Source organism: Pseudophryne corroboree, chromosome 1 (assembly GCF_028390025.1).
Source record: "Pseudophryne corroboree isolate aPseCor3 chromosome 1, aPseCor3.hap2, whole genome shotgun sequence".
Lineage (NCBI taxonomy): Eukaryota > Metazoa > Chordata > Amphibia > Anura > Myobatrachidae > Pseudophryne > Pseudophryne corroboree.
The window spans coordinates 626,197,985-626,222,633 of NC_086444.1; the positions used below are offsets into that span (position 1 = coordinate 626,197,985).

General features: G+C 47.3%; 1 protein-coding gene across 1 annotated transcript in view; it reads right to left on the reverse strand.

Moving 5' to 3' along the window:
• The window catches only part of SIN3B (SIN3 transcription regulator family member B), a 238,355-nt gene that overhangs the window by 66,560 nt on the left and 147,146 nt on the right, over nt 1-24,649 (reverse strand). Inside the window, exons 11-12 of the mRNA XM_063914501.1 lie at nt 3,124-3,307; nt 2,205-2,811 (exon numbers count right to left, since the gene is read on the reverse strand). Coding sequence (XP_063770571.1) covers nt 2,205-2,811; nt 3,124-3,307 — 791 coding nt within the window. The remainder of the gene's footprint in view (nt 1-2,204; nt 2,812-3,123; nt 3,308-24,649) is intronic.

Sequence of the window (24,649 nt, forward strand, 5' to 3'; positions counted from 1 at the left end):
GAGACTAAGCTACTGTAGGTAAAGATTAATAAATCACCAGGCCCAGACGGTTTTCATCCGAGGGTCATTAGGGGAGCTTAGGTCACAGCTAGCAAAACCCCTATACTTGATTTTCGATAGTTCAATTAGATCAGGCATGGTACCTAAGGATTGGCGCATAGCTGAGGTAGTGCCTTTATTTAAAAAGGGAACAAAAAGTAACCCCCAGTTAGTTTAACCTCTATAGTGGGTAAAATATTGGAAGGCATTTTGAGGGATAGCATAGAGGAGCACCTACAGGCTACTAAGTTTATTAGCAAAAGTCAGCATAGGTTTGTAAGGGACAGATCATGTCAAACCAACTTAATTAGCTTCTATGAGGAAGTGAGCAAGAATCTTTATCAGGGAAAAGCAGTGGAAGTGGTGTATTTAGATTTTGCAAAAGCCTTCGATACAGTGCCTCATAGGAGACTGATCAACAAATTAAGGAAACTTGGCCTAGGATATACTATTTGTAGATGGATAAGTAATTGGCTGGATAACAGAGTACAAGGAGTAGTGGTCAATGGGATGTTCTCCAGCTAGGCACCAGTAGTCAGCGGAATCCCACAAGGGTCCGTTCTTGGCCCATTGCTGTTCACTATAGTTATCAATGATCTAGGAACAGGCCTGGAAAGCACAGTGTCAATCTTTGCAGATGATACTAAACGGTGTAAGTTAATTAATTCAGAAGGTGATGTGGAGTCTCTACAGAATGACTTATTTAAACTTCAAACCTGGGTGTCTAAATGGAGAATGAGGTTCAATACAGAAAAATGCAAAGTTATGCATTTTGGGACAAAAAACACACTTGCATCCTACACTCTAGATGGGGAAAATATAGGGGTAATTATGGTTGAAAAAGATTTCAGGGTGCTCATAGATAATAGGCTTAATAACAGTACACTGTCAAATTGCAGCAAAGAAGGCAAGTAAAGCGCTTGCGTGCATGAAACGGGGCATTGAGACAAGGTACTCGGATGTAATCCTGCCGCTTTACAAATCATTGGTACGTCCGCACCTGGAATAATGTGTTCAGTTCCGGGCACCATATTATAAAAAAAGATATCGGGGAACTAGAAAGAGTTCAAAGAAGAGCTACTAAATTGATTAAAGAGACACTGGAGTAAAGGCTTACTAGGTTAAATATGTATACACTAGAAAAGAGGCGACTAAGAGGAGACATTATTAATATCTTCAAATATGTAAAGGGTCATTACAAGGAGCTAGCAGATTTGTTTATTAAAAGAACTCCGTATAGGACGCGTGGGCACTCGCTGAGGCTAGAGGAGAGGAAATTCCGTACACAACGTATGAAAGGGTTCTTCACGGTAAGGGCAATTAAGATTTGGAACTCCCTGCAGGAGAAGGTTAATAATGGCGGACTCTGTAAATGCATTTAAAAACGGATTGGACAAATTTCTAACTGGAAAATGTATCCAGGGCTAAACACACTTACATTAAATTATCTGGGAGTGGTAAGATTCATAGCGATCAATTGGTACTAAACCATTACTCCAGCAGGCACATTATAATATGAACAGATTAACACAGAATGCAGGTTGAACCCAATGGGCATTTTGCCTCTTTTGAACCTCACTGACTACGTAACTATGACAGGATCCTTTTCCAATGCAGAGCAAACCCCTGCTGAAGACATCCTCCTAGACTTTTATAGTGCACATTACCTTGCAATACTGGATACCAACTTGCACATTAGAAAGTTTCCAGAGAATTCTATCTGGTACCATTAAAAAAGGGACCTAACCACAGGCTTAAAGAAAGTTTTTAAAGAAGCCTACTTTTTTTTTTTTTTAAGAGCTGATACGCAGTTACATATTTTGCAGGAACACTTTCTTTTAACACTGTAATAAGATGGCATACACTAGGATATTTCTTTTCTTATCCAATCTAAATTCTGGCAAGAATATCCTGACTCCACCATAGATCTTATAAGCCATCTTGTAAATAAATTCTGCTCCGCACAACATTCTAACACTGTTATGAACATCCTGAGCCTAAACTATTACATTCATTTCCATCTCGCATAAATACAGAATCAAATTAACATGAACAAAATTCTTGACGCTCATAGCTAATTGCATTCCGTTCATCTTCTATACAGCATATAAAAAAACCTCCACAAAATCTCAGAAACAGCAATTTAAAAGTAAACAATTGCTCACTGGGCTGTTTTAACCGGAGCTCCATGGCAGGCCCATTAGACTTGTCTTTCTTGCCCTCACACAGCAATTTCTCCCGCTCCTTCTCAGTCCGATATTCCAGCAATTGAATCTGTGCCTGGCGATAGATCCTTAGAAGCCGGGAGCACAATGTGTGATGCAGCCGAAAGAAGAAATACCAGTTATTATTTGTGAAGAATAAGCTGTACATTTCTTCAGTTGTCTTAGGTGGAGGCTCAGGGGGTGAGCGGGTTGGGGTAGTTGGTTCTGGTTCTGGTGTTACTCCAGGAGGGTTTGGGGCTTTTCTCCGGCGTTCAGGAAGCTCTGTTACAGAAGGTTCTGTGACTGTTTCTGTTGGCGCTTCTTCAGTGGTGGTGCTGAGTAAGGACTGACAGGAAGTAGAGGAGGAGGAGAAAAACAACTCGGGGATGAACTGATGTAGGACTTGCCGGATAGTGTCTTTATCTTCCTTTTGAATTGCCGGCTGCCTTTTCACATAGTAGCTGATCAATGATGCGGCATCCTCCAGAATCTGCCAGTCTTCATATGTGTAAATGAGGTGTGGTCCACTGGATGTGGTCGTCCTGCCTTCTGGTTGCTGTTCCTGGTGCTGTTGGAGTAAACAAGAAGGGGCAATAAGACTGTTGCTATCTGCATATGAATATCCAACAGAAAGGATCTTTTGCATTCATTCATTTTTTTTTTAAGTGCATAAGAATTTATTGACCATATTGTTTTATTTCTGGACATAACACAAACTAAACAACTAGTTGTTGAACTAATATCTTATGTTTCAAAAAGCTAAACCTGTAATCAAACTCCATTATGAAAATATACTTTGGAATCTGGAATATGTCACCTCATCATAGACACTCAATTGGAATCTTTTATAATGCAGAAAAGATAATTTGGAATATCTCACCTCATCATAGACACTTTCAATCTCATTGAGCAGACTCTTAGAGCGCAGAGCCTTGGTGTCATTCTGCTTGAAGTTGACAGCCTGGTGGTCTAGAGATTTTAGGTATGCCCGCTCATACTGTTCCCGCCAAGTCTTGTTAAATCCCTGCTGAGCTTCCCTCCACTCTTCTTCTTTTGCTTTCAATCTGTACAACAGGACATAATTAATATTTTAGGGATTCCTATGACAAATACATGCACAGAAGAACATGGTGCTTCAAATTCATTCAAAATTTTTAGTTGAAAATTGCCCATAGGAACCTTCATTACCTAACTGCAGCTGCTATTACTAAGAGTACACATAATCTTTCGTGTGCTGGCAATTCAAGCAATATGGCTAATCATAAGCCGGTACCACAATCTCCTGATTGATGTGAACCTGCGACACAACCTTGGGCAGACAGCTGATCAGCATCCGGAGAACTACACTATCTGCATGAAAAATAAGAAAAGGAGCACGACAAGATAATGAGCTTAAGGGGTATATGCAATTGCGGTCGAATTGCCAAAAATGTCGAAAAACGGGTCATTTTCGACACAAAAAACCTGTCGAATTTGATTCGACAATTCAATACAGTACTTTCGACAAAAAACCTGCCGTTTAATTTTCGACTTTTGGCAATTCGACATTTATTCAATTCGACATGTCAGCAATGTTAAAATGCGCCTTTTCGACAAAAGTATATTCAATTGAAGAATGTCGATTCGACAACAGTGCTTTTCGACAGTCATTTCGTCAATTTCATTCCGCCTCATTTTTCTGCCGTGATCTAATCAAATTTTTTAAAAACATTAATTTTTTGATGCTTTTTTTATTGCTAATAGCTTATCTATTTATATTAGAAGGGATTAACTACTTGGTTTGTCTATTTAGGAGCCACAAGTATTATTTAATCGATTTTTTAAAAAGAATATATATTTTTTTTTTTACTAACTACAATAATATGGAGAGATCAGTGCATGTTTTTCAGTTGGAAGGGGTGAGAAAGTGTTAAAATTCCTGAAAAAAAATGCGTGGGGTCCCCCCTCCTAAGCATAACCAGCCTCGGGCTCTTTCAGCCGGTCCTTGTTGTAAAAATACGGGGGGAAAAATAAGATTTTACTTACCGGTAAATCTATTTCTCGTAGTCCGTAGTGGATGCTGGGGACTCCGTAAGGACCATGGGGAATAGATGGGCTCCGCAGGAGACAGGGCACTCTAAGAAAGAATTAGGACTACTGGTGTGCACTGGCTCCTCCCTCTATGCCCCTCCTCCAGACCTCAGAAGAAGTCCGCACTTGGGACGGGCGCCCAGCATCCACTACGGACTACGAGAAATAGATTTACCGGTAAGTAAAATCTTATTTTCTCTAAAGTCCCAGTGGATGCTGGGGACTCCGTAAGGACCATGGGGATTATACCAAAGCTCCCAAACGGGCGGGAGAGTGCGGATGACTCTGCAGCACCGAATGAGCAAACACAAGGTCCTCCTCAGCCAGGGTATCAAACTTGTAGAACCTTGCAAAGGTGTTTGAACCTGACCAAGTAGCCGCTCGGCAAAGCTGTAATGCCGAGACCCCTCGGGCAGCAGCCCAAGAAGAGCCCACCTTCCTTGTGGAATGGGCCTTTACTGATTTTGGATGCGGCAATCCAGCCGCAGAATGAGCCTGCTGAATCGCGTTACAGATCCAGCGAGCAATAGTTTGCTTTGAAGCAGGAGCACCCAGCTTGTTGGATGCATACAGGATAAACAGCGAGTCAGTTTTCCTGTCTCTAGCCGTTCTGGCTACATAAACCTTCAAAAGCCCTGACTACATCTAGTAACTTGGAATCCTCCAAGTCACTAGTAGCCGCAGGCACCACAATAGGTTGGTTCAAATGAAAAGATGACACCACTTTTGGCAGAAATTGCGGACGAGTCCGTAATTCTGCCCTGTCCATATGGAAAACCAGATAGGGGCTTTTATGTGACAAAGCCGCCAATTCTGACACACGCCTAGCCGATAGCATGACCACCTTCCACGTGAGATGTTTTAACTCCACGGTTTTAAGTGGCTCAAACCAGTGTGATTTCAGGAAACTCAACACCACGTTAAGATCCCAAGGTGCCACTGGAGGCACAAACGGGGGCTGAATATACAGCACTCCCTTTACAAAAGTCTGAACTTCAGGAAGAAAAGCCAGTTCCTTTTGAAAGAAAATGGATAGGGCCGAAATCTGGACCTTTATGGACCCCAATTTTAGGCCCATAGTCACTCCCGACTGTAGGCAGTGACGTAAACGGCCCAGCTGGAATTCCTCTGTAGGGGCCTTCCTGGCCTCACACCAAGCAACATATTTGCGCCATATACGGTGATAATGCTTTACTGTCACGTCCTTCCTAGCCTTTATCAGCGTAGGAATAACTTCATCCGGAATGTCTTTTTCCGCTAGGATCCGGCGTTCAACCGCCATGCCGTCAAACGCAGCCGCGGTAAGTCTTGGAACAGACAGGGCCCCTGCTGCAACAGATCCTGTCTGAAAGGCAGAGGCCATGGGTCCTCTGCGAGCATTTCTTGCAGTTCCGGATACCAAGTCCTTCTTGGCCAATCCGGAACAATGAGTATTGTTCTCACTCCTCTTTTCCTTACGATTCTCAGCACCTTGGGTATGAGAGGAAGAGAAGGAGACACATAAACCGACTGGAACACCCACGGTGTCACTAGTGCGTCTACAGCTATCGCCTGAGAATCTCTTGACCTGGCGCAATAGCGTTTTGTTGAGGCGGGATGCCATCATGCCCACCTGTGGCAGTTCCCACTGCCTTGCAATCTGCGTGAAGACTTCTTGATGAAGTCCCCACTCTCCCGGGTGGAGGTCGTGTCAGCTGAGGAAGTCTGCTTCCCAGATGTACACTCCCGGAATGAACACTGCTGACAGTACTCTTACGTGATTCTCCGCCCAGCGAAGAATTCTGGTGGCCTCCGCCATCACCACTCTGCTCCTTGTACCGTTTACATGAGCCACTGCTGTGATGTTGTCTGACTGAATCAGCACCGTTTTTTCGCGAAGCAAGTTCTCCGCTTGACTTAGGGCGATGCATATGGCCCTTAATTCCAGGATATTTATGTGAAGGCAAGTCTCCTGACTTGACCTCCGCCCCTGGAAATTGTTTTCCTTGTTTGACTGCCCCCCACCCTCGGAGGCTTGTATCCGTGGTCACCAGGACCCAGTCCTGAACGCCGAATCTGCGACCTTCGAGAAGGTGAGCACTCTGCAGCCACCACAGGAGAGACACCCTGGCCCTGGGGGATAGGGTGATTAACCGATGCATCTGAAGATGTGATCCGGACCACTCGTCCCGTAAGTCCCATTGGAAGGTCCTCGCATGGAACCTGCCGAAGGGAATGGCCTCGTATGATGCCACCATCCTTCCCAGCACTCGAGTGCAGTGACGCACTGACACCTGTTTTGGTTTCAATAGATTCCTGACTAGTGTCACGAGCTCCTGAGCTCTCTCTATCGGGAGATAAACCCTTTTCTGGTCTGTGTCTAGGATCATGCCTAGAAGAGGCAGATGAGCAGTAGGAACTGCGACTTTGGAATATATAGAATCCAGCCGTGTTGACGTTACACTTCCAGAGAAAGTGATACGCTGTTCAGCAACTGCTCTCTTGATCTCGCCTTTATGAGGAGATCGTCCAAGTACGTGATAATAGTGACACCTTGCTTCCGCAGGAGCACCATCATTTCCGCCATTACCTTGGTGAATATTCTCGGGGCCGTGGAGAGACCAACCGGCCACGTCAGAAATTGGTAATGACAATTCCGTACCGCAATTCTGAGGTACGCCTGATGAGGTGGATAAATGGGGACACGAAGGTATGCATCCCTTTTGCCCCGAGACACCATAAAATCTCCCCCTTTTTAGGCTTGCAATGACCGCTCTTAGCGATTTCATCTTGCACTTGAACCCTTCCAGGTATATGTTCAGGGATTTTAAATTCAATATGGGTCTGACCGAACCGTCCGGTTTCGGGACTACAACATGGTCGAATAATAACCCCCTCCTTGTTGAAGGAAGGGAACCTTGACCACCACCTGTTGAAGATACAACTTGTGAATTGCAGTTAACCCTGTTTCCCTCTCGCAGGGGGAAGCCGGCAGGGCCGATAGTGAGGAGGCATCTTCTCCAAGTCCAGCTTGTATCCCGGAGACACAATATCTATTGCCCAGGGAACTAATAGGGAGTGAACCCACTTGTGGCTGAACTTACGAAAGTGTGCCCCCACCGGGCCTAGCTCTGCCTGTGGAGCTCCAGCGACATGCAGTGGATTTTTGTAGAGGCCAGGGAGGACTTCTGTTCCAGGGAACTTGCTGTGTTGTGCAGCTTCTTTCCTCTGTCCCCGCCTCTGGCAAGAAAGGACGCACCTCGGACTTTCTTGTTTCTTTGTTCGGAAGGCTGCATTTGATAATGACGTGCTTTCCTAGGCTGTGCAGGAATATAAGGCAAAATATCAGAATTACCAGCTATAGCAGTGGAGACCAGGTTCGAGAACCCTTCTCCACACAATCCTCAGCCTTCTATATGCCTCTTATGTCGGCATCCTCTGTCCATTGCATATTCTACAGGACACGTCAAGCAGAAATCGACATAGCTTTGATACTAGGACCCAGTATACACATGTCTCTTTGGGCATGTTTTATTATATATATCTCTTAAGACAGCATCTTTAATATATAGATATATATCTCTATATATCCATATATATATATATATATATATATATATAATATATATATACACACACATACTAGGGTCTCAATTAGTCCACGCCGCCACATCGCTATAAACCCATGCCGACCCAATCGCCGGTCTGAGTGGTGTATCAGAATGTGCACGCTATCTGCAGGATCCCTGAGAATAGCTGTTTCGTCAGGGTTACCTTTTGGGCAAACGTGACACCCTAGGGGAAGATTCCCATCATATCCTCGCACTAGTGGGGAAAGGATACTGCCTGAGAAATCTTTGTGGGAAGCTGCAGCTTCTTGTCTGGAGATTCCCGCTCTTTTCCCTCATGAGAGGAGGGAAATTTACCTCAGCTTTCTTCCCCTTAAACATGTGTACCCTTGTGTCAGGGACAGATGAGTCATCAGTGATATGCAAATCATCTTTTATTACAATAATCTTTTCTGCCATTTTGGCTGTAACTTTGCATTATCGTAGTCAACACTGGAGTCACACTCCGTGTCGACATCAGTGTCTATTATTCTGGATAGTGAGCATTGAGAGACTCTGAAGGTTTCTGCTCCATAGGGACAGACATGGGTAGATTTCCTGTCTGTTCTCTAATCTTTTGTGCAATAAATTCACCTTAGCACTTAATTACACATATCCAAACAGGTGTCGGCGTTGTCGACGGGGACACCCTCTCACACACATATTTGCTCCATCTCCTCCTTATGGGAGCCTTTTACCTCAGACATGTCGACACACACATACCGACACCACACACACAGGGGATGCTCTATTTGAAGACAGTTCCCCCATAAGGCCCTTTGGAGAGACAGAGAGAGAGTATGCCAGCACACAACCCAGCGCTATATGTCCCAGGAATCACACAGTAACTTAGTGTTAACCCAGTAGCTGCTGTATATACTGTTTTTGCGCCAAATTTATGTGCCCCCCCTCTCTTTTTACCCTCTTCTACTGTGCAGGGGATCTGTGGAGAGAAAATAGCGCTGGTGATTGCTGAGGAAGAAGCCCCGCGATTTTGTGTAAAAATAATGGCGGGGGCTCATGCATATATACAGTGCCCAGCTGTATATATGCCCTATTTTGCCAGGAGGTACTCAATTACTGCTCAGGGCGCCCCCCCCCCCTGCGCCCTGCACCCTACAGTGACCGGAGTGTGTGGGTGTAATGTGGGAGCAATGACGCACAGCTGCAGTGCTGTGCCCTACCTCATATGAAGACAGGAGTCTTCTGCCGCCGATTTTGACGCCTTCTTGCTTCACCCGCCGGCTTCTGTCTTCTGGCTCTGCGAGGGGGACGGCGGCGCGGCTCCGGGAACGGACGACCAAGGTTATGTTCCTGTGTTCGATCCCTCTGGAGCTAATGGTGTCCAGTAGCCTAAGAAGCGCAACCTAGCCGCAGTTAGTAGGTTTGCTTCTCTCCCCTCAGTCCCACGTAGCAGAGAGTCTGTTGCCAGCAGAAGCTCTCTGAAAATAAAAAACCTAACTAAAATACTTTCTTATTAGCAAGCTCAGGAGAGCTCACTAAAATTCACCCTGCTCTGTCCGGGCACAGATTCTAACTGAGGTCTGGAGGAGGGGCATAGAGGGAGGAGCCAGTGCACACCAGTAGTCCTAATTATTTCTTAGAGTGCCCTGTCTCTTGCGGAGCCCGTCTATTCCCCATGGTCCTTACGGAGTACCCAGCATCCACTAGGACATTAGAGAAAATGACAGGGGTTCCCCCGTATTTTAACAACCAGCACCAGGCTCTGCACCTGGTCCTGGTGCAAAAAATACGGGGACAAAAGACGTAGGGGTTCCCCGTATTTTTTAACACCAGCACCGGGTTCCACTAGCCAGAGAGATAATGCCACAGCCGGGGACACATTTATACCGGTCCCTGCGTGGCATTAAATCCCCAACTAGTCAAATCAAGAGGTCCCCCCTCCAGCCACCCAAGGGCCAGGGGTGAAGCCCGAGGCTGTCCCCCCCCATCCAAAGGCGGCGGATGGGGGGCTGATAGCCTTTTGTGTAAAAAAATAAGAATTTACTTACCGATAATTCTATTTCTCGGAGTCCGTAGTGGATGCTGGGGTTCCTGAAAGGACCATGGGGAATAGCGGCTCCGCAGGAGACAGGGCACAAAAAAGTAAAGCTTTTACCAGATCAGGTGGTGTGCACTGGCTCCTCCCCCTATGACCCTCCTCCAGACTCCAGTTAGGTACTGTGCCCGGACGAGCGTACACAATAAGGGAGGCAATTTGAATCCCGGGTAAGACTCATACCAGCCACACCAATCACACCGTACAACTTGTGATCTAAACCCAGTTAACAGTATGATAACAGAAAGAGCCTCTTAAAGATGGCTCCTTAACAATATAACCCGAATTTGTTAACAATAACTATGTACAGTATTGCAGATAATCCGCACTTGGGATGGGCGCCCAGCATCCACTACGGACTCCGAGAAATAGAATTATCGGTAAGTAAATTCTTATTTTCTCTATCGTCCTAAGTGGATGCTGGGGTTCCTGAAAGGACCATGGGGATTATACCAAAGCTCCCAAACGGGCGGGAGAGTGCGGATGACTCTGCAGCACCGAATGAGAGAATTCCAAGTCCTCTTTTGCCAGGGTATCAAATTTGTAGAATTTTACAAACGTGTTTTCCCCCGACCCACGTAGCTGCTCGGCAGAATTGTAATGCCGAGACCCCTCGGGCAGCCGCCCAAGATGAGCCCACCTTCCTTGTGGAATGGGCCTTAACAGATTTAGGCTGTGGCAGGCCTGCCACAGAATGAGCAAGTTGAATTGTGTTACAAATCCAACGAGCAATCGTCTGCTTAGAAGCAGGGGCACCCAACTTGTTGGGTGCATATAGTATCAACAGCGAGTCAGATTTTCTGACTTCAGCCGTCCTTGAAAATGTATATTTTTAAGGCTCTGACAACGTCCAACAACTTGGAGTCCTCCAAGTCGCCAGTGGCCGCAGGCACCACAATAGGTTGGTTCAGGTGAAACGCTGATACCACCTTAGGGAGAAAATGCGGACGAGTCCTCAGTTCTGCCCTATCCGAATGGAAGATTAGATAAGGGCTTTTATAAGATAAAGCCGCCAATTCAGATACTTTCCTGGCGGAAGCCAGGGCCAGTAACATAGTCACTTTCCATGTGAGATATTTAAAATCCACCTTTTTCAATGGTTCAAACCAATGGGATTTGAGGAAATCTAAAACTACATTTAGATCCCACGGTGCCACCGGAGGCACCACAGGAGGCTGTATATGCAGTACTCCTTTAACAAAAGTCTGTACCTCAGGAACTGAGGCCAATTCTTTTTGGAAGAATATTGACAGGGCCGAAATTTGAACCTTAATAGATCTCAATTTGAGACCCATAGACAATCCTGATTGTAGGAAATGTAGGAAACGACCCAGTTGAAATTCCTCCGTCGGAACACTCCGATCCTCGCACCACGCGACATATTTTCGCCAAATGCGGTGATAATGTTTCGCGGTGACTTCCTTCCTTGCCTTAATCAAGGTAGGAATGACTTCTTCTGGAATGCCTTTCCCTTTTAGGATCTGGCGTTCAACCGCCATGCCGTCAAACGCAGCCGCGGTAAGTCTTGAAAGAGACAGGGACCCTGTTGTAGCAGGTCCCTTCTCAGAAGTAGAGGGCACGGGTCGTCCGTGACCAACTCTTGAAGTTCCGGGTACCAAGTCCTTCTTGGCCAATCCGGAGCCACTAGTATTGTTCTTACTCCTCTTCACCGTATAATCTTCAATACCTTTGGTATGAGAGGCAGAGGAGGAAACACATATACTGATTTGTACACCCAAGGTGTTACCAGTGCGTCCACAGCTATTGCCTGTGGATCTCTTGACCTGGCGCAATATTTGTCCAGTTTCTTGTTGAGGCGAGACGCCATCATGTCTACCATTGGTCTTTCCCAACAGTTTATTAGCATGTGGAAGACTTCTGGATGAAGACCCCCCTCTCCCGGGTGAATATCGTGTCTGCTGAGGAAGTCTGCTTCCCAGTTGTCCACGCCCGGGAAGAACACTGCTGACAGTGCTATTACGTGAGTCTCCGCCCAGCGAAGAATCTTGGCAGCTTCTGCCATTGCACTCCTGCTTCTTGTGCCGCCCTGTCTGTTTACATGGGCGACCGCCGTGATGTTGTCCGACTGAATCAACACCGGTTTTCCTTGCAGGAGTGGTTCCGCCTGGCTTAGAGCATTTTAGATTGCTCTTAGTACCAGAATGTTTATGTGAAGAGACTTTTCCAGGTTCGTCCATACCCCCTGGAAGTTTCTTCCTTGTGTGACTGCTCCCCAACCTCTCAGGCTGGCGTCCGTGGTCACCAGGATCAAATCCTGTATGCCGAATCTGCGGCCCTCCAATAGATGAGCCTTTTGCAACCACCACAGAAGATATACCCTTGTCCTTGGCGACAGGGTTATTCGCAGGTGCATCTGAGGATGCGACCCTGACCATTTGTCCAACAGATCCCTTTGGAAAATTCTTGCATGGAATCTGCCGAATGGAATTGCTTCGTAAAAAGCCACCATTTTTCCCAGGACTCTTGTGCATTGATGTACAGACACCTTTCCTGGTTTTAGGAGGTTCCTGACAGGTCGGATAACTCCTTGGCTTTTTCCTCGGGAAGAAAAACCTTTTTCTGAACCGTGTCCAGAATCATCCCTAGGAACAGCAGACGTATCGTCGGAAAACAGCTGCGATTCTTGGAATATTTAGAATCCAGTCGTGCCGTCGAAGAACTACTTTAGATAGTGCTCTTCCGACCTCCAACTGTTCTCTGGAACTTGCCCTTTTTAGGTCGTGCAAGTAAGGGATAATTTAGATGCCTTTTTTCTTTGAAGAAACATCTTTTCGGCCATTACCTTGGTAAAAAGGCCCGGGGTGCCGTGGATAATTCAAACGGCATCGTCTGAAACTGATATTGACAGTTCTGTACCACGAACCAGAGGTACCCTTGATGAGAAGGACAAAATTTGGACATGGAGGTAATCCTTGATGTCCAGGGACACCATATAGTCCCCTTTTTTCCGGTTCGCTATCACTGCTCTGAGTGACTTTATCTCGATTTGAACCTTTTATGTAAGTGTTCAAAACATTTTAGATTTAGACTATGTGTCACCAAGCCGTCTGGCTTCAGTACCACAATATAGTGTGGAAAAATAATACCCTTTTCCTTGTCGTAGGAGGGGTACTTTGATTATCACCTGCTGGATATACAGCTTGTGAATTGTTTCCAATGCTGCCTCCCTGTCGGAGGGAGCCGTTGGTAAAGCAGACTTCAGGAACCTGCGAGGAGAAGATGTCTCGACTCTCCAATCTTTACCCCTGGGATAATACTCGTACGATCTAGGGGTCAACTTGCGAGTGATCCCACTGCGCCCTGAGACTCTTGAGACTACCCCCCCACCTTGAGTCCGCTTGCACGGCCCCAGCGTCATGCTGAGGACTTGGCAGACGCGGTGGAGGGCTTCTTTTCCTGGGAAAGGGCTGCCTGCTGCAGTCTACTTCCCTTACCTCTATGTCTGGGCAGATATGACTGGCCTTTTGCCTGCATGCCCTCATGGGAAAGGAAAGATTGAGGCTGAAAAGACGGTGTCTTTTTTAGCTGAGATGTAACTTGGGGTAAAAAAGGTTGGATTTCCCAGCTGTTGCTGTGGTCCCCAGGTCCGATGGACCTACCCCCAAATAACTCCTTCCCTTTATACAGCAATACTTCCATCTGCCGTATGGGATCTGTATCACCTGACCACTGTCGTGTCCCTGACATCTTCTGGGAGATATGGACAACGCACTTATCTTGATGCCAGAGAGCAAATATCCCTCTGTGCATCTCACATACATATATATATAGAATGCATCCTATTAAATGCTCTACATGAATAAAATATTTTCAGTCAGGGAATCCGACCAAGCCAACCCAGCACTGCATCTCCAGGCTGATGGCGATCGCTGGTCGCAGTATAACCACCGTATGTGTGTATATACTTTTTAGGATATTTTTCCAGCTTCCTATCAGCTGGCTCCTTGAGGGCGGCCGTATCTGGAGACGGTAACGCCACTTGATAAGCGTGTGAGCGCCTTATCACCCTAAGGGGTGTTTCCCAACGTACCCTAATTTCTGGCGGGAAAGGGTATAACGCCAATATTTGCTATCGGGGTAACCCTACGCATCATCACACACTTCATTTTATTTTATCTGATTCAGGAAAAACTACAGGTAGTTTTTTCACTCCCACATAATACCCTTTCTTGTGGTACTTGTAGTATCAGAAACACGTAACACCTCCTTCATTGCCCTTAACGTGTGGCCCTAATGAGAAATACGTTTGTTTATTCACCGTCGACACTGTATTCAGTGTCCGTGTCTGTGTCTGTGTCGACCGACTGAGGTAAATGGGCGTTTTTAAAACCCCTGACGGTGTTTCTGAGACGCCTGGACCGGTCCTAATAGATTGTCGGCCGTCTCATGTCGTCAACCGACCTTGCAGCGTGTTGACATTCTCACGTAATTCTCTAAATAAGCCATCCATTCCGGTGTCGACTCCCTAGAGAGTGACATCACCATTACAGGCAATTTCTCCGCCTCCTCACCAACATCGTCCTCATACATGTCGACACACACGTACCGACACACAGCACACACACCGGGAATGCTCTGACAGAGGACAGGACCCACTAGCCCTTTGGGGAGACAGAGGGAGAGTCTGCCAGCACACACCAAAAACGCTATAATTTTATAGGGACAACCTTATATAAGTGTTTCTCCCTTATAGCATCTTTTATATATATACAATATCGCCAAAATCAGTGCCCCCCCTCTCTGTTTTAACCCTGTTTCTGTAGTGCAGTGCAGGGGAGAGCCTGGGAGCCTTCTCTCCAGCTTTTCTGTGAGAGAAAATGGCGCTGTGTGCTGAGGAGATAGGCCCCGCCCCTTTTTCGGCGGGCTCGTCTCCCGCTATTTTTGAAGTTAGGCAGGGGTTAAATATCTCCATATAGCCTCTGTGGGCTATATGTGAGGTATTTTTTGCCTCTAATAAGGTTTTTATTTGCCTCTCAGAGCGCCCCCCCCAGCGCTCTGCACCCTCAGTGACTGTTGTGTGAAGTGTGCTGAGAGGAAAATGGCGCACAGCTGCAGTGCTGTGCGCTACCTTTATGAAGACTCAGGAGTCTTCAGCCGCCGATTTTGGACCTCTTCTCTCTTCAGCGTCTGCAAGGGGGCCGGCGGCGCGGCTCCGGTGACCATCCAGGCTGTACCTGTGATCGTCCCTCTGGAGCTAGTGTCCAGTAGCCAAGCAGCAAATCCACTCTGCACGCAGGTGAGTTCACTACTTCTCCCCTAAGTCCCTCGTTGCAGTGATCCTGTTGCCAGCAGGACTCACTGTAAAGTAAAAAACCTAAGCTAAACTTTCTCTAAGCAGCTCTTTAGGAGAGCCACCTAGATTGCACCCTTCTCGTTCGGGCACAAAATCTAACTGGAGTCTGGAGGAGGGTCATAGGGGGAGGAGCCAGTGCACACCACCTGATCTGGTAAAAGCTTTACTTTTTTGTGCCCTGTCTCCTGCGGAGCCGCTATTCCCCATGGTCCTTTCAGGAACCCCAGCATCCACTTAGGACGATAGAGAAAAAAAAGAATATTGTTTTTTGTAGCAGAACTACAAGTCCCAGCAAGCCTCCCCCGCAAGCTGGTACTTGGGAGAACCACAAGTACCAGCATGCGGGGGGAAAACGGGCCCGCTGGTACCTGTAGTTCTACTACAAAAAAATACCCAAATAAAAACAATACACAGACACCGTGACAGTATAACTTTATTACATACATGCACACCTACATACACACATACTTACCTATGTTGACACGAAGAGTCGGTCCCCTTCTCCACGTAGAATCCACGGGGTACCTGTAAATAAAATTATACTCACAACAATCCAGTGTAGATCGGTCCTCTTCTATTTGTAATCCACGTGCTTGGCAAAATAAAAAATAAGATTTTAAACCTACCGGTAAATCTTTTTCTCCTAGTCCGTAGAGGATGCTGGGGACTCCGTAAGGACCATGGGGATAGACGGGCTCCGCAGGAGACATGGGCACCAAGAAAGAACTTTAGGTATGGGTGTGCACTGGCTCCTCCCTCTATGCCCCTCCTCCAGACCTCAGTTAGAGAAACTGTGCCCAGAGGAGACAGACAGTACGAGGAAAGGATTTTAGATAATCTAAGGGCAAGATTCATACCAGCCCACACCATCCACACCGTATAGCTTGGGATATATGAACCAGTTAACAGTATGAAACAACACAGCATCAGTCCGAGACTGAGGAAAACTGTAACATAACCCTTATGTAAGCAAAAACTATATACAAGTCTTGCAGAAGTAGTCCGCACTTGGGACGGGCGCCCAGCATCCTCTACGGCAGGGCTGGCCAAACCAGTCCTCGAGATCTACCAACAGTTCACATTTTCCAGACCTCCTAGCTTACCGATCCTGCCCGGCCCACTGCCTCCCACCAGCAAGCAATGACAAGCGGCCCGACCAGCTGAGCTGCTTGTCATTGCTCTGCACTGCAGTAACTCCAAGCTGCCAGCGGCGCCTCTCTCCCCTGCTGCTGCGTTGTAGCAGCCTCCTCCTCCCGTCTCCAGACTCCCCAGTGACAACGGCTGTGTTCAGCAGAAAAGGGGGCAGGGCTACGTGCCAATGAAAGGGCGGGGCTACACGGGACCTCAGGGGGCGGGGTTACACGGGACAAAAGCCAGACTGCTGCAGATCCATCCTTCCTGCCACTGCCAGCCAGATCAGTAAGTTAATGGGAAAAGTGAGTGAAAGTGTGTGTGTGTGTGTGTGTGTATATATATATATGTGAGAGTGTGTGTGTGTATATATATATATGTGAGAGTGTGTGTATTTGTGTGTGCGGGCAGTGGCGTCAGACTGTTTTTAGGTTGGGGGGAGAGATCTTTAGCTCTCGCTGTACCAAACCCTCCTGTGTTCTGTCACCGTGTCACTCCCCCCACCCCGTGTTCTGTCACCATGTCACACCCCCCATGGGCTGTCACCGTGTCACCCCCCCGTGTTCCGTCACCGTGTCACACCCCCCGTGTGCTGTCACCATGACACCCCCCGTGTTCTGTCACCGTGTCACCCCCCCATGTTCTGTCACTGTGTCACCCCCCCGTGTTCCGTCACCGTGTCACCGGGTGTGGTGACACCCGGAGCGCACTCTGTACTATTAACCCCCCCCCCCCCCGCTCAAGCCGTGTGGTGCCCAAAAGGGGGTGTGGCTTAATAAAAGGGGCGTGGCCTGGTGGTTCTTTTCTCTTTCGCTCCGGGGCCATGCCCAGCTTCCCCGAAGATGCTGGCTGCCCCCAGAGACTGGACTGTGTGTGTGCCGACTCTTATCTGTGACCCCTCGTGTTCTGTCACTGTGTCCCACTCCCCGTGTCCTATCACTGTGTCACACCTTTCCCCAGGGGCCATAAGACACTGGATAATTTGCTTGCTGCGCAATAATTATCCTAAATAAAATGTTAATGTGTAAAAGGAAGCTCTACCTTCCGTACTGTGTAAAAGGGAGCTCTACCTGCTGTAATGTGTGTAAGTGGCGCAATTTGAATAATGGAGACTATTGTGCAGCCTAATACGAATCTGTATTATTTTTTTGTCCACACTCCTTCCACATGAAGCCACGTCCCTATATTTTTGGCAAGTGGGGGGAGCTGCTAATTTGTGTGTGGCCCTCGGATACTGACAGAAAATGTCAATTGGCCCCTCAGCTGAAATAATTGCCCACCCCTGTCCTAGCTGGTGCACAGGTGTAGTCATTACTAATTAAGATGTGCTGCATTCATTCCTAACTGACAATTCTACAGCTCTCCAAGAGGCTTGGAAAACATGAACTGTTGGTAGATCTCGAGGACCGGTTTGGCCAGCCCTGCTCTACGGACTAGGAGAAAAAGATTTACCGGTAGCTTTAAAATCTTATTTTCTCTTACGTCCTAGAGGATGCTGGGGACTCCGTAAGGACCATGGGGATTATACCAAAACTCCCAAACGGGCGGGAGAGTGCGGATGACTCTGCAGCACCGATTGAGCAAAACATGAGGTCCTCCTCAGCCAGGGTATCAAACTTGTAGAATTTTGCAAAAAAGTGTTTGAACCCGACCAAGTAGCAGCTTGGCACAGCTGTAATGCCGAGACCCCTCGGGCAGCCGCCCAAGAAGAGCCCACTTTCCTGGTGGAATGGGCCCTTATTGATTTTGGTAACGGCAAGCCAGCCGTAGAATGAGCCTGCTGAATCGTGTTACAGATCCAGCGAGCAATAGTCTGCTTAGAAGCAGGAGCGCCAACCTTGTTGGCTGCATAAGGACAAACAGAGCCTCTGTTTTTCTGACCCGAGCCGTTCTGGCCATGTAAATTTTCAAAGCCCTGACTACGTCAAGGGACTCGGAATCCTCCAAGTCCCGCGTAGCCACAGGCACCACAATAGGATGGTTCATATGAAAAGATGAAACCACCTTGGGCAAGAATTGAAGACGAGTCCGCAATTCTGCTCTATCCACATGGAAAACCAGATAGGGGCTTTTGTGAGACAAAGCCGCCAATTCAGACACTCGCCTAGCCGAAGCCAAGGCTAACAACATAAACACTTTCCAAGTGAGATATTTTAATTCTGTTTTAAGTGGTTCAAACCAGTGAGACTTAAGGAAACTTAACACCACGTTAAGATCCCAAGGCGCCACCGGAGGTACAAAAGGAGGCTGAATATGCAGCACTCCCTTCACAAAAGTCTGTACTCCTGGGAGAGAAGCTAATTCCTTCTGAAAGAAAATGGATAGGGCCGAAATCTGAACCTTAATGGAGCCTAATTTTAGGCCCAAATTCACTCCAGTTTGTAGGAAGTGAAGGAAACGGCCCAGATGGAATTCTTCCGTAGGAGCATTCCTGGCCTCACACCAAGAAACATACTTCCGCCATATACGGTGATAATGTTTAGCTGTCACGTCCTTCCTAGCCTTTATCAGAGTAGGAATGACATCATCCGGAATGCCCTTTTCCGCCAGGATCCGGCGTTCAACCGCCATGCCGTCAAACGCAGCTGCGGTAAGTCTTGGAACAGACCGGGCCCCTGTTGCAACAGGTCCTGTCTTAGAGGAAGAGGCCACGGATCTTCTGTGAGCCTTTCCTGCAGATCCGGATACCAGGCTCTTCGCAGCCAATCTGGAACAATAAGAATTGTCTGTACTCCTCTTTTTCTTATGATTCTCAACACCTTGGGGATGAGAGGAAGAGGAGGAAACACATAGACCGACTGGAACACCCACAGTGTCACCAGGGCGTCCACTGCCACCGCCTGAGGGTCTCTTGACCTGGCGCAATACCTCTGTAGCTTTTTGTTGAGGCGGGACGCCATCATGTCTATTTGGGGCAGCCCCCACTGACTTGCAATCTGTGCGAAGATTTTCTGATGAAGTCCCCACTCTCCTGGATGTAGATCGTGTCTGCTGAGAAAGTCTGCTTCCCAGTTGTCCAACCCCGGAATGAACACTGCTGACAGTGTGCTTACATGATTTTCCACCCAGTGAAGAGTCCTGGTGGCTTCCGTCATTGCCAATCTGCTCCTTGTGCCGCCTTGGCGGTTTACATGAGCCACTGCGGTGATGTTGTCTGACTGAATCAGAACCGGTAGATCGCGAAGCAAAGTCTCTGCTTGACGAAGGGCGTTGTATATGGCCCTCAGCTCCAGGACGTGATGTGAAGACAAGTCTCCTGGCTTGACCAAAGACCTTGGAAGTTTCTTCCCTGTGTGACTGCTCCCCAACCTCGGAGGCTCGCGTCCGTGGTTACCAGAATCCAGTCCTGAATGGCGAACCTGCAACCCTCTAGAAGGTGAGCACTCTGTAGCCACCACAGGAGAGACACCCTTGCCCTGGGGGACAGGGTGATCAACTGATGAATCTGTAGCTGTGACCCGGACCACTTGTCCAGTAGGTCCCATTGGAAGGTTCTCGCATGGAACCTGCCAAAGGGAACGGCCTCGTAAGATGCAACCATCTTTCCCAGGACTCGAGTGCAGTGATGCACTGACACCTGTTTTGGCTTCAATAGGTCCCTGACCAGAGTCATGAGTTCCTGAGCCTTTTCTATCGGAAGATAAACCCTTTTCTGGTCCGTATCCAGAATCATGCCTAAGAAGGTCAAACGAGTCGTAGGAACTAACTGTGACTTCGGGATATTGAGAATCCAGCCGTGTTGTTGTAACACCTTCAGTGAAAGTGACACGCTGTTCAACAACTGCTCTCGTGACCTCGCTTTTATGAGGAGATCGTCCAAGTACGGAATAATTGTGACACCCTGCTTGCGCAGGAGCACCATCATTTCCGCCATTACCTTGGTGAAAATCCTCGGGGCTGTGGAAAGCCCAAACGGCAACGTCTGAAATTGGTAATGACAATCCTGTACCGCAAATCTCAGGTACGCCTGATGAGGTGGATATATGGGAACATGAAGGTATGCATCCTTTATGTCCAGGGATACCATAAAATCCCCCCCTTCTAGGCTGGCGATGACTGCTCTGAGCGATTCCATCTTGAATTTGAACCTTTTCAAGTATAGGTTCAAGGATTTAAAATTTAAAATGGGTCTGACCGAACCGTCCGGTTTCGGGACTACAAATAGGGTTGAGTAATACCCCCTTTCCTTGTTGAAGCAGGGGACCTTTGACCACCACCTGTTGAAGACACAATTTGTGAATTGCATTTAAAACTATCTCCCTTTCTGGGGGAGAAGCTGGTATTTGAAAAACCGGCGAGGAGGCACCTCTTCGAATTCCAGCTTGTAACCCTGGGAAACAATTTCTATTGCCCAGGGATCCACCTGTGAGTGAACCCAGTTGTTGCTGAAAAGTCGAAGATGTGCCCCCACTGGGGCGGACTCCCTCAGCGGAGCCCCAGCGTCATGCGGTGGATTTTGTAGAGGCCGGGGAGTAGTTCTGCTCCTGGGAACTAGCTGTGGTTGGCAGCTTTTTTCCTCTGCCCTTACCTCTGGCCAGAAAGGACGATCCTCGTACTCTCTTGTTTTTATTTGACTGAAAGGACTGCATTTGATAATGTGGCGCTTTCTTAGGCTGTGAGGGAATATAAGGCAAAAAATTTGACCTGCTGTAGCTGTGGAGACCAGGTCCGAGAGACCTTCCCCAAACAATTCCTCACCCTTGTAAGGTAAAACCTCCATATGCCTCTTTGAGTCGGCATCACCTGTCCATTGCCGGGTCCATAGGACTCGTCTAACAGAAATCGACATAGCGTTGACTCTAGAACCAAGTAGGCCAATGTCTCTTTGAGCATCCCTCATATATAAGACAGCATCTTTAATATGACCCAGGGTCAATAAAATGGTATCCTTATCCAGGGTATCCAATTCCGCCGATAAGGTATCTGTCCACGCTGCTACAGCGCTACAAACCCAAGCCGACGCTATCGCCGGTCTGAGTAAGGTACCAGACTGTGTGTAAATGGACTTTAAGGTAGCCTCCTGCTTGCGATCAGCAGGATCCCTGAGGGTAGCCGTATCTTAGGATGACAGTACTACCTTTTTGGATAAGCGTGTCAACGCTTTGTCCACCCTTGGGGAGTATTCCCACCGTATCCTGTCCTTAGCCGGGAAAGGATACGCCATAAGAATCCTTTTGGGAATCTGAAGTTTCTTGTCTGGAGATTCCCACGCCTTTTCAAATAACTCGTTCAGCTCATGAGAAGGGGTAAAGGTTACCTCAGGTTTCTTTTCCTTATACATGTGTACCCTCGTGTCAGGGACAGGGGGTTCCTCTGTGATATGCAAAACATCCTTTATTGCAATAATCATATATTGAATACTTTTAGCCAATTATGGCTGTAACTTTGCATCATCGTAGTCGACACTGGAGTCAGAATCCGTGTCGGTATTAGTGACTACTATTTGGGATAGTGGGCGCTTTTGAGACCCCGTGGGTCCCTGCGACATAGGGGCAGGCAGGGCCTGACTCTCTGCATAATTCCTGGACTCAGCTTTGTCCAACCTTGTGTAATAAATTCCCATTAGCACTTAAAACATTCCACATATCCACCCATTCCACATATCCACATATCCTCCAGTTGAGGTCAGTAGTGGAACTGGGCATACTCCACCATATCGAAGGTGGAGACTAGGGTCCCTAGGAAAGGCATGCAAGCATGGATAAACACCTGGAGAAGTACCAGAAACGAGAGCATCTTGGAGTGTAGGGCCCGATTCTTGTCTTTTGAGTATTTTTTCTCTGACAGTTGGAACTCAAATGCAACATCTACAGAAAACCCGAGGGGCTGTAGACACGCTAAACGGCAAAGCCTGAAACTGGTAATTATCGGACTGAATTGCAAACCTGAGGAAACACTGGTGACTGGGTTGTACGGGATGTCAGATACACATCCTGGATGTCCAATGAAGCCATAAAGTCCCTCAGTTCAAATGCAAGAACAATGGATCGAAGAGGCTCTATTTAAAACCTAGGGATTTGCAAATACTGAAAGAAATAGAAAAAAAACTAGAAAGAGGTTCGCATAAAATCCGGAGCAATGCTTCTGGAGGCCAGAGATTGAATGGACTCCCTGAGTGTTTCTACTTTTTCCGGGTCTTCTGGGAGGCCAGTAAAAAAGAACTGCGCCAAGAACGCTTCCAATAGGTTAGCACGTAACCTTGAGAGTCCACTGTGGTGTCCATACAAACCAGAGCGAGAAAGAGAAGCCTGCCTCCCACCCAGGGATCTCAGGGGGAGGTACGCCCTATCACGCAGTAGGCTTGTCTTCAGGTTTGGGAGCAGGCTGTCTGGTAACCCAGGACTGCTTACCATGGGACTTAGATCCCTTGGAGGACGAACTCTGAAAACAAGACGATGCCCATCCCTTGGCTTTTCCTTGCGGGCAAAAGGAACAAAAGGTTTTAACTTTGGGAAGCATTGCAGAGGGAAGAAAGACTGTTTTAGATGCCACAAAGGTGGCGACTATTTTGTTTAACTCCTTGCCAAAGAGAATATCTCTGGTAAATGGAAGTGACTAAGGCTAATCAGAATTCGGATTGGACTGTCAAAATCGAAACCAGAGGTTTTCCTGGCTGTGATTGTAGCTGCCTAACTTTAGATGTGAAATATACGTTATGGTAAGAACTTACCGATGATAACGGTATTTCTCCTATGTCGACAGGTTTCCACAGAATAACATTGGGATATGATGGAGCGACAGCGGCTTGGCACCAAACGATCACAAGCTTTCTGGCCTACCAGAATGCAACGGGCTCGTCCATATATCCCCACCCACTGGCTCAGGCAAATCAGTTGTATTCCAAAGCATTTAGGCAGGAGCATTATGTAGAACCCTATTCAGGCGAAAAGAACACACATGCACACCCTTCCATACAAGAGGGAAGAGGTTAGTGAGTATAAAGATTCTCAAATCAGGTGCGTCAGGGTGGGATCCCTGTGGACATAGGAGAAATACCGTTATCAACGGTAAGTTCTTACCATAACGTATATTTCTCCGGCAGGGTCCACAGGTTATCCACAGCATAACATTGTGATCTCCCAAAGAAATTTTTAGTGGTGGGGACGCTCCTGGTTAGACAGGAGAACCTTACAACCGAATTCAGCGTCATGAGAGGCAAAAGTATCCATGGCATAATGACTAATGAATGTGTTAATGGAAGACCATGTGGCTGCCTTACATATCTGTTCTGCTGAAGCACCATGTTGTGCTGCCCATGAAGGACCTACCTTACGTGTAGAGTGAGCAGAGACATTAGCCGGAATAGGGAGATCAGCTCCAGAATATGCTTCTGAAATATACGTTATGGTAAGAACTTACCGTTGATAACGTGATTTCTCTTATGTCCACAGGTATCCACAGGATAACATTGGGATATTGTCGAGCGACAGCGAAAATGGCACCAACACGGTCACGAGCTTTCTGGCCTCCCAGGATGCATTGGGGCCTCCACTATATAGTCCCGCCCACTGACTCAGTCAGATCAGTTCTTTCCACAGCGATTTTAGGCAGGAACATCAGGCAGAGACCTGTTTAGGCGATAAGAACACACATGCACACCATTCCATACGAGGAGGAAGAGGTTTTAGTGATTGTCTAGATCCTCAAATCAGATGCGTCAGGGTGGGATCCCTGTGGACATAAGAGAAATCACGTTATCAACGGTAAGTTCTTACCATAACGTATATTTCTCAGGCTGGGTCCACAGGATTATCCACATTGGGATTCCCAAAGCCATTTTAGTGGTGGGGACGCTCTCTATTGCACAGGAGGACCTTTCGCCCAAAGTCTGCGTCATGAGAGGCAAAAGTATCCAAGGCATAATGTCTGATGAATGTGTTTATGGAAGACCATGTGGCTGCCCTACATATCTGTTCTGCTGAAGCACCCTGTTGTGCTGCCCAAGAAGGACCTGCCTTACGTGTAGAGTGTGCAGAGACATTAGCCGGAATAGGGAGATCTGCATGAGAATAAGCTTCTGATATTACCATTCGGAGCCATCTCGCCAGCGTCTGTTTACTAGCAAGCTATCCTCTTCTATGGAATCCGTAGAGGATGAAGAGAGAATCTGTTTTCCTGATGGCACTAGTACGATCTATGTAGATTCTTAAGGCTCGGACCACGTCCAGCAACGCTTCTCCCGCAGATAGTCCCGATACCTGAAAAGCTGGGACTACAATCTCTTCATTCAGGTGAAACTTTGATA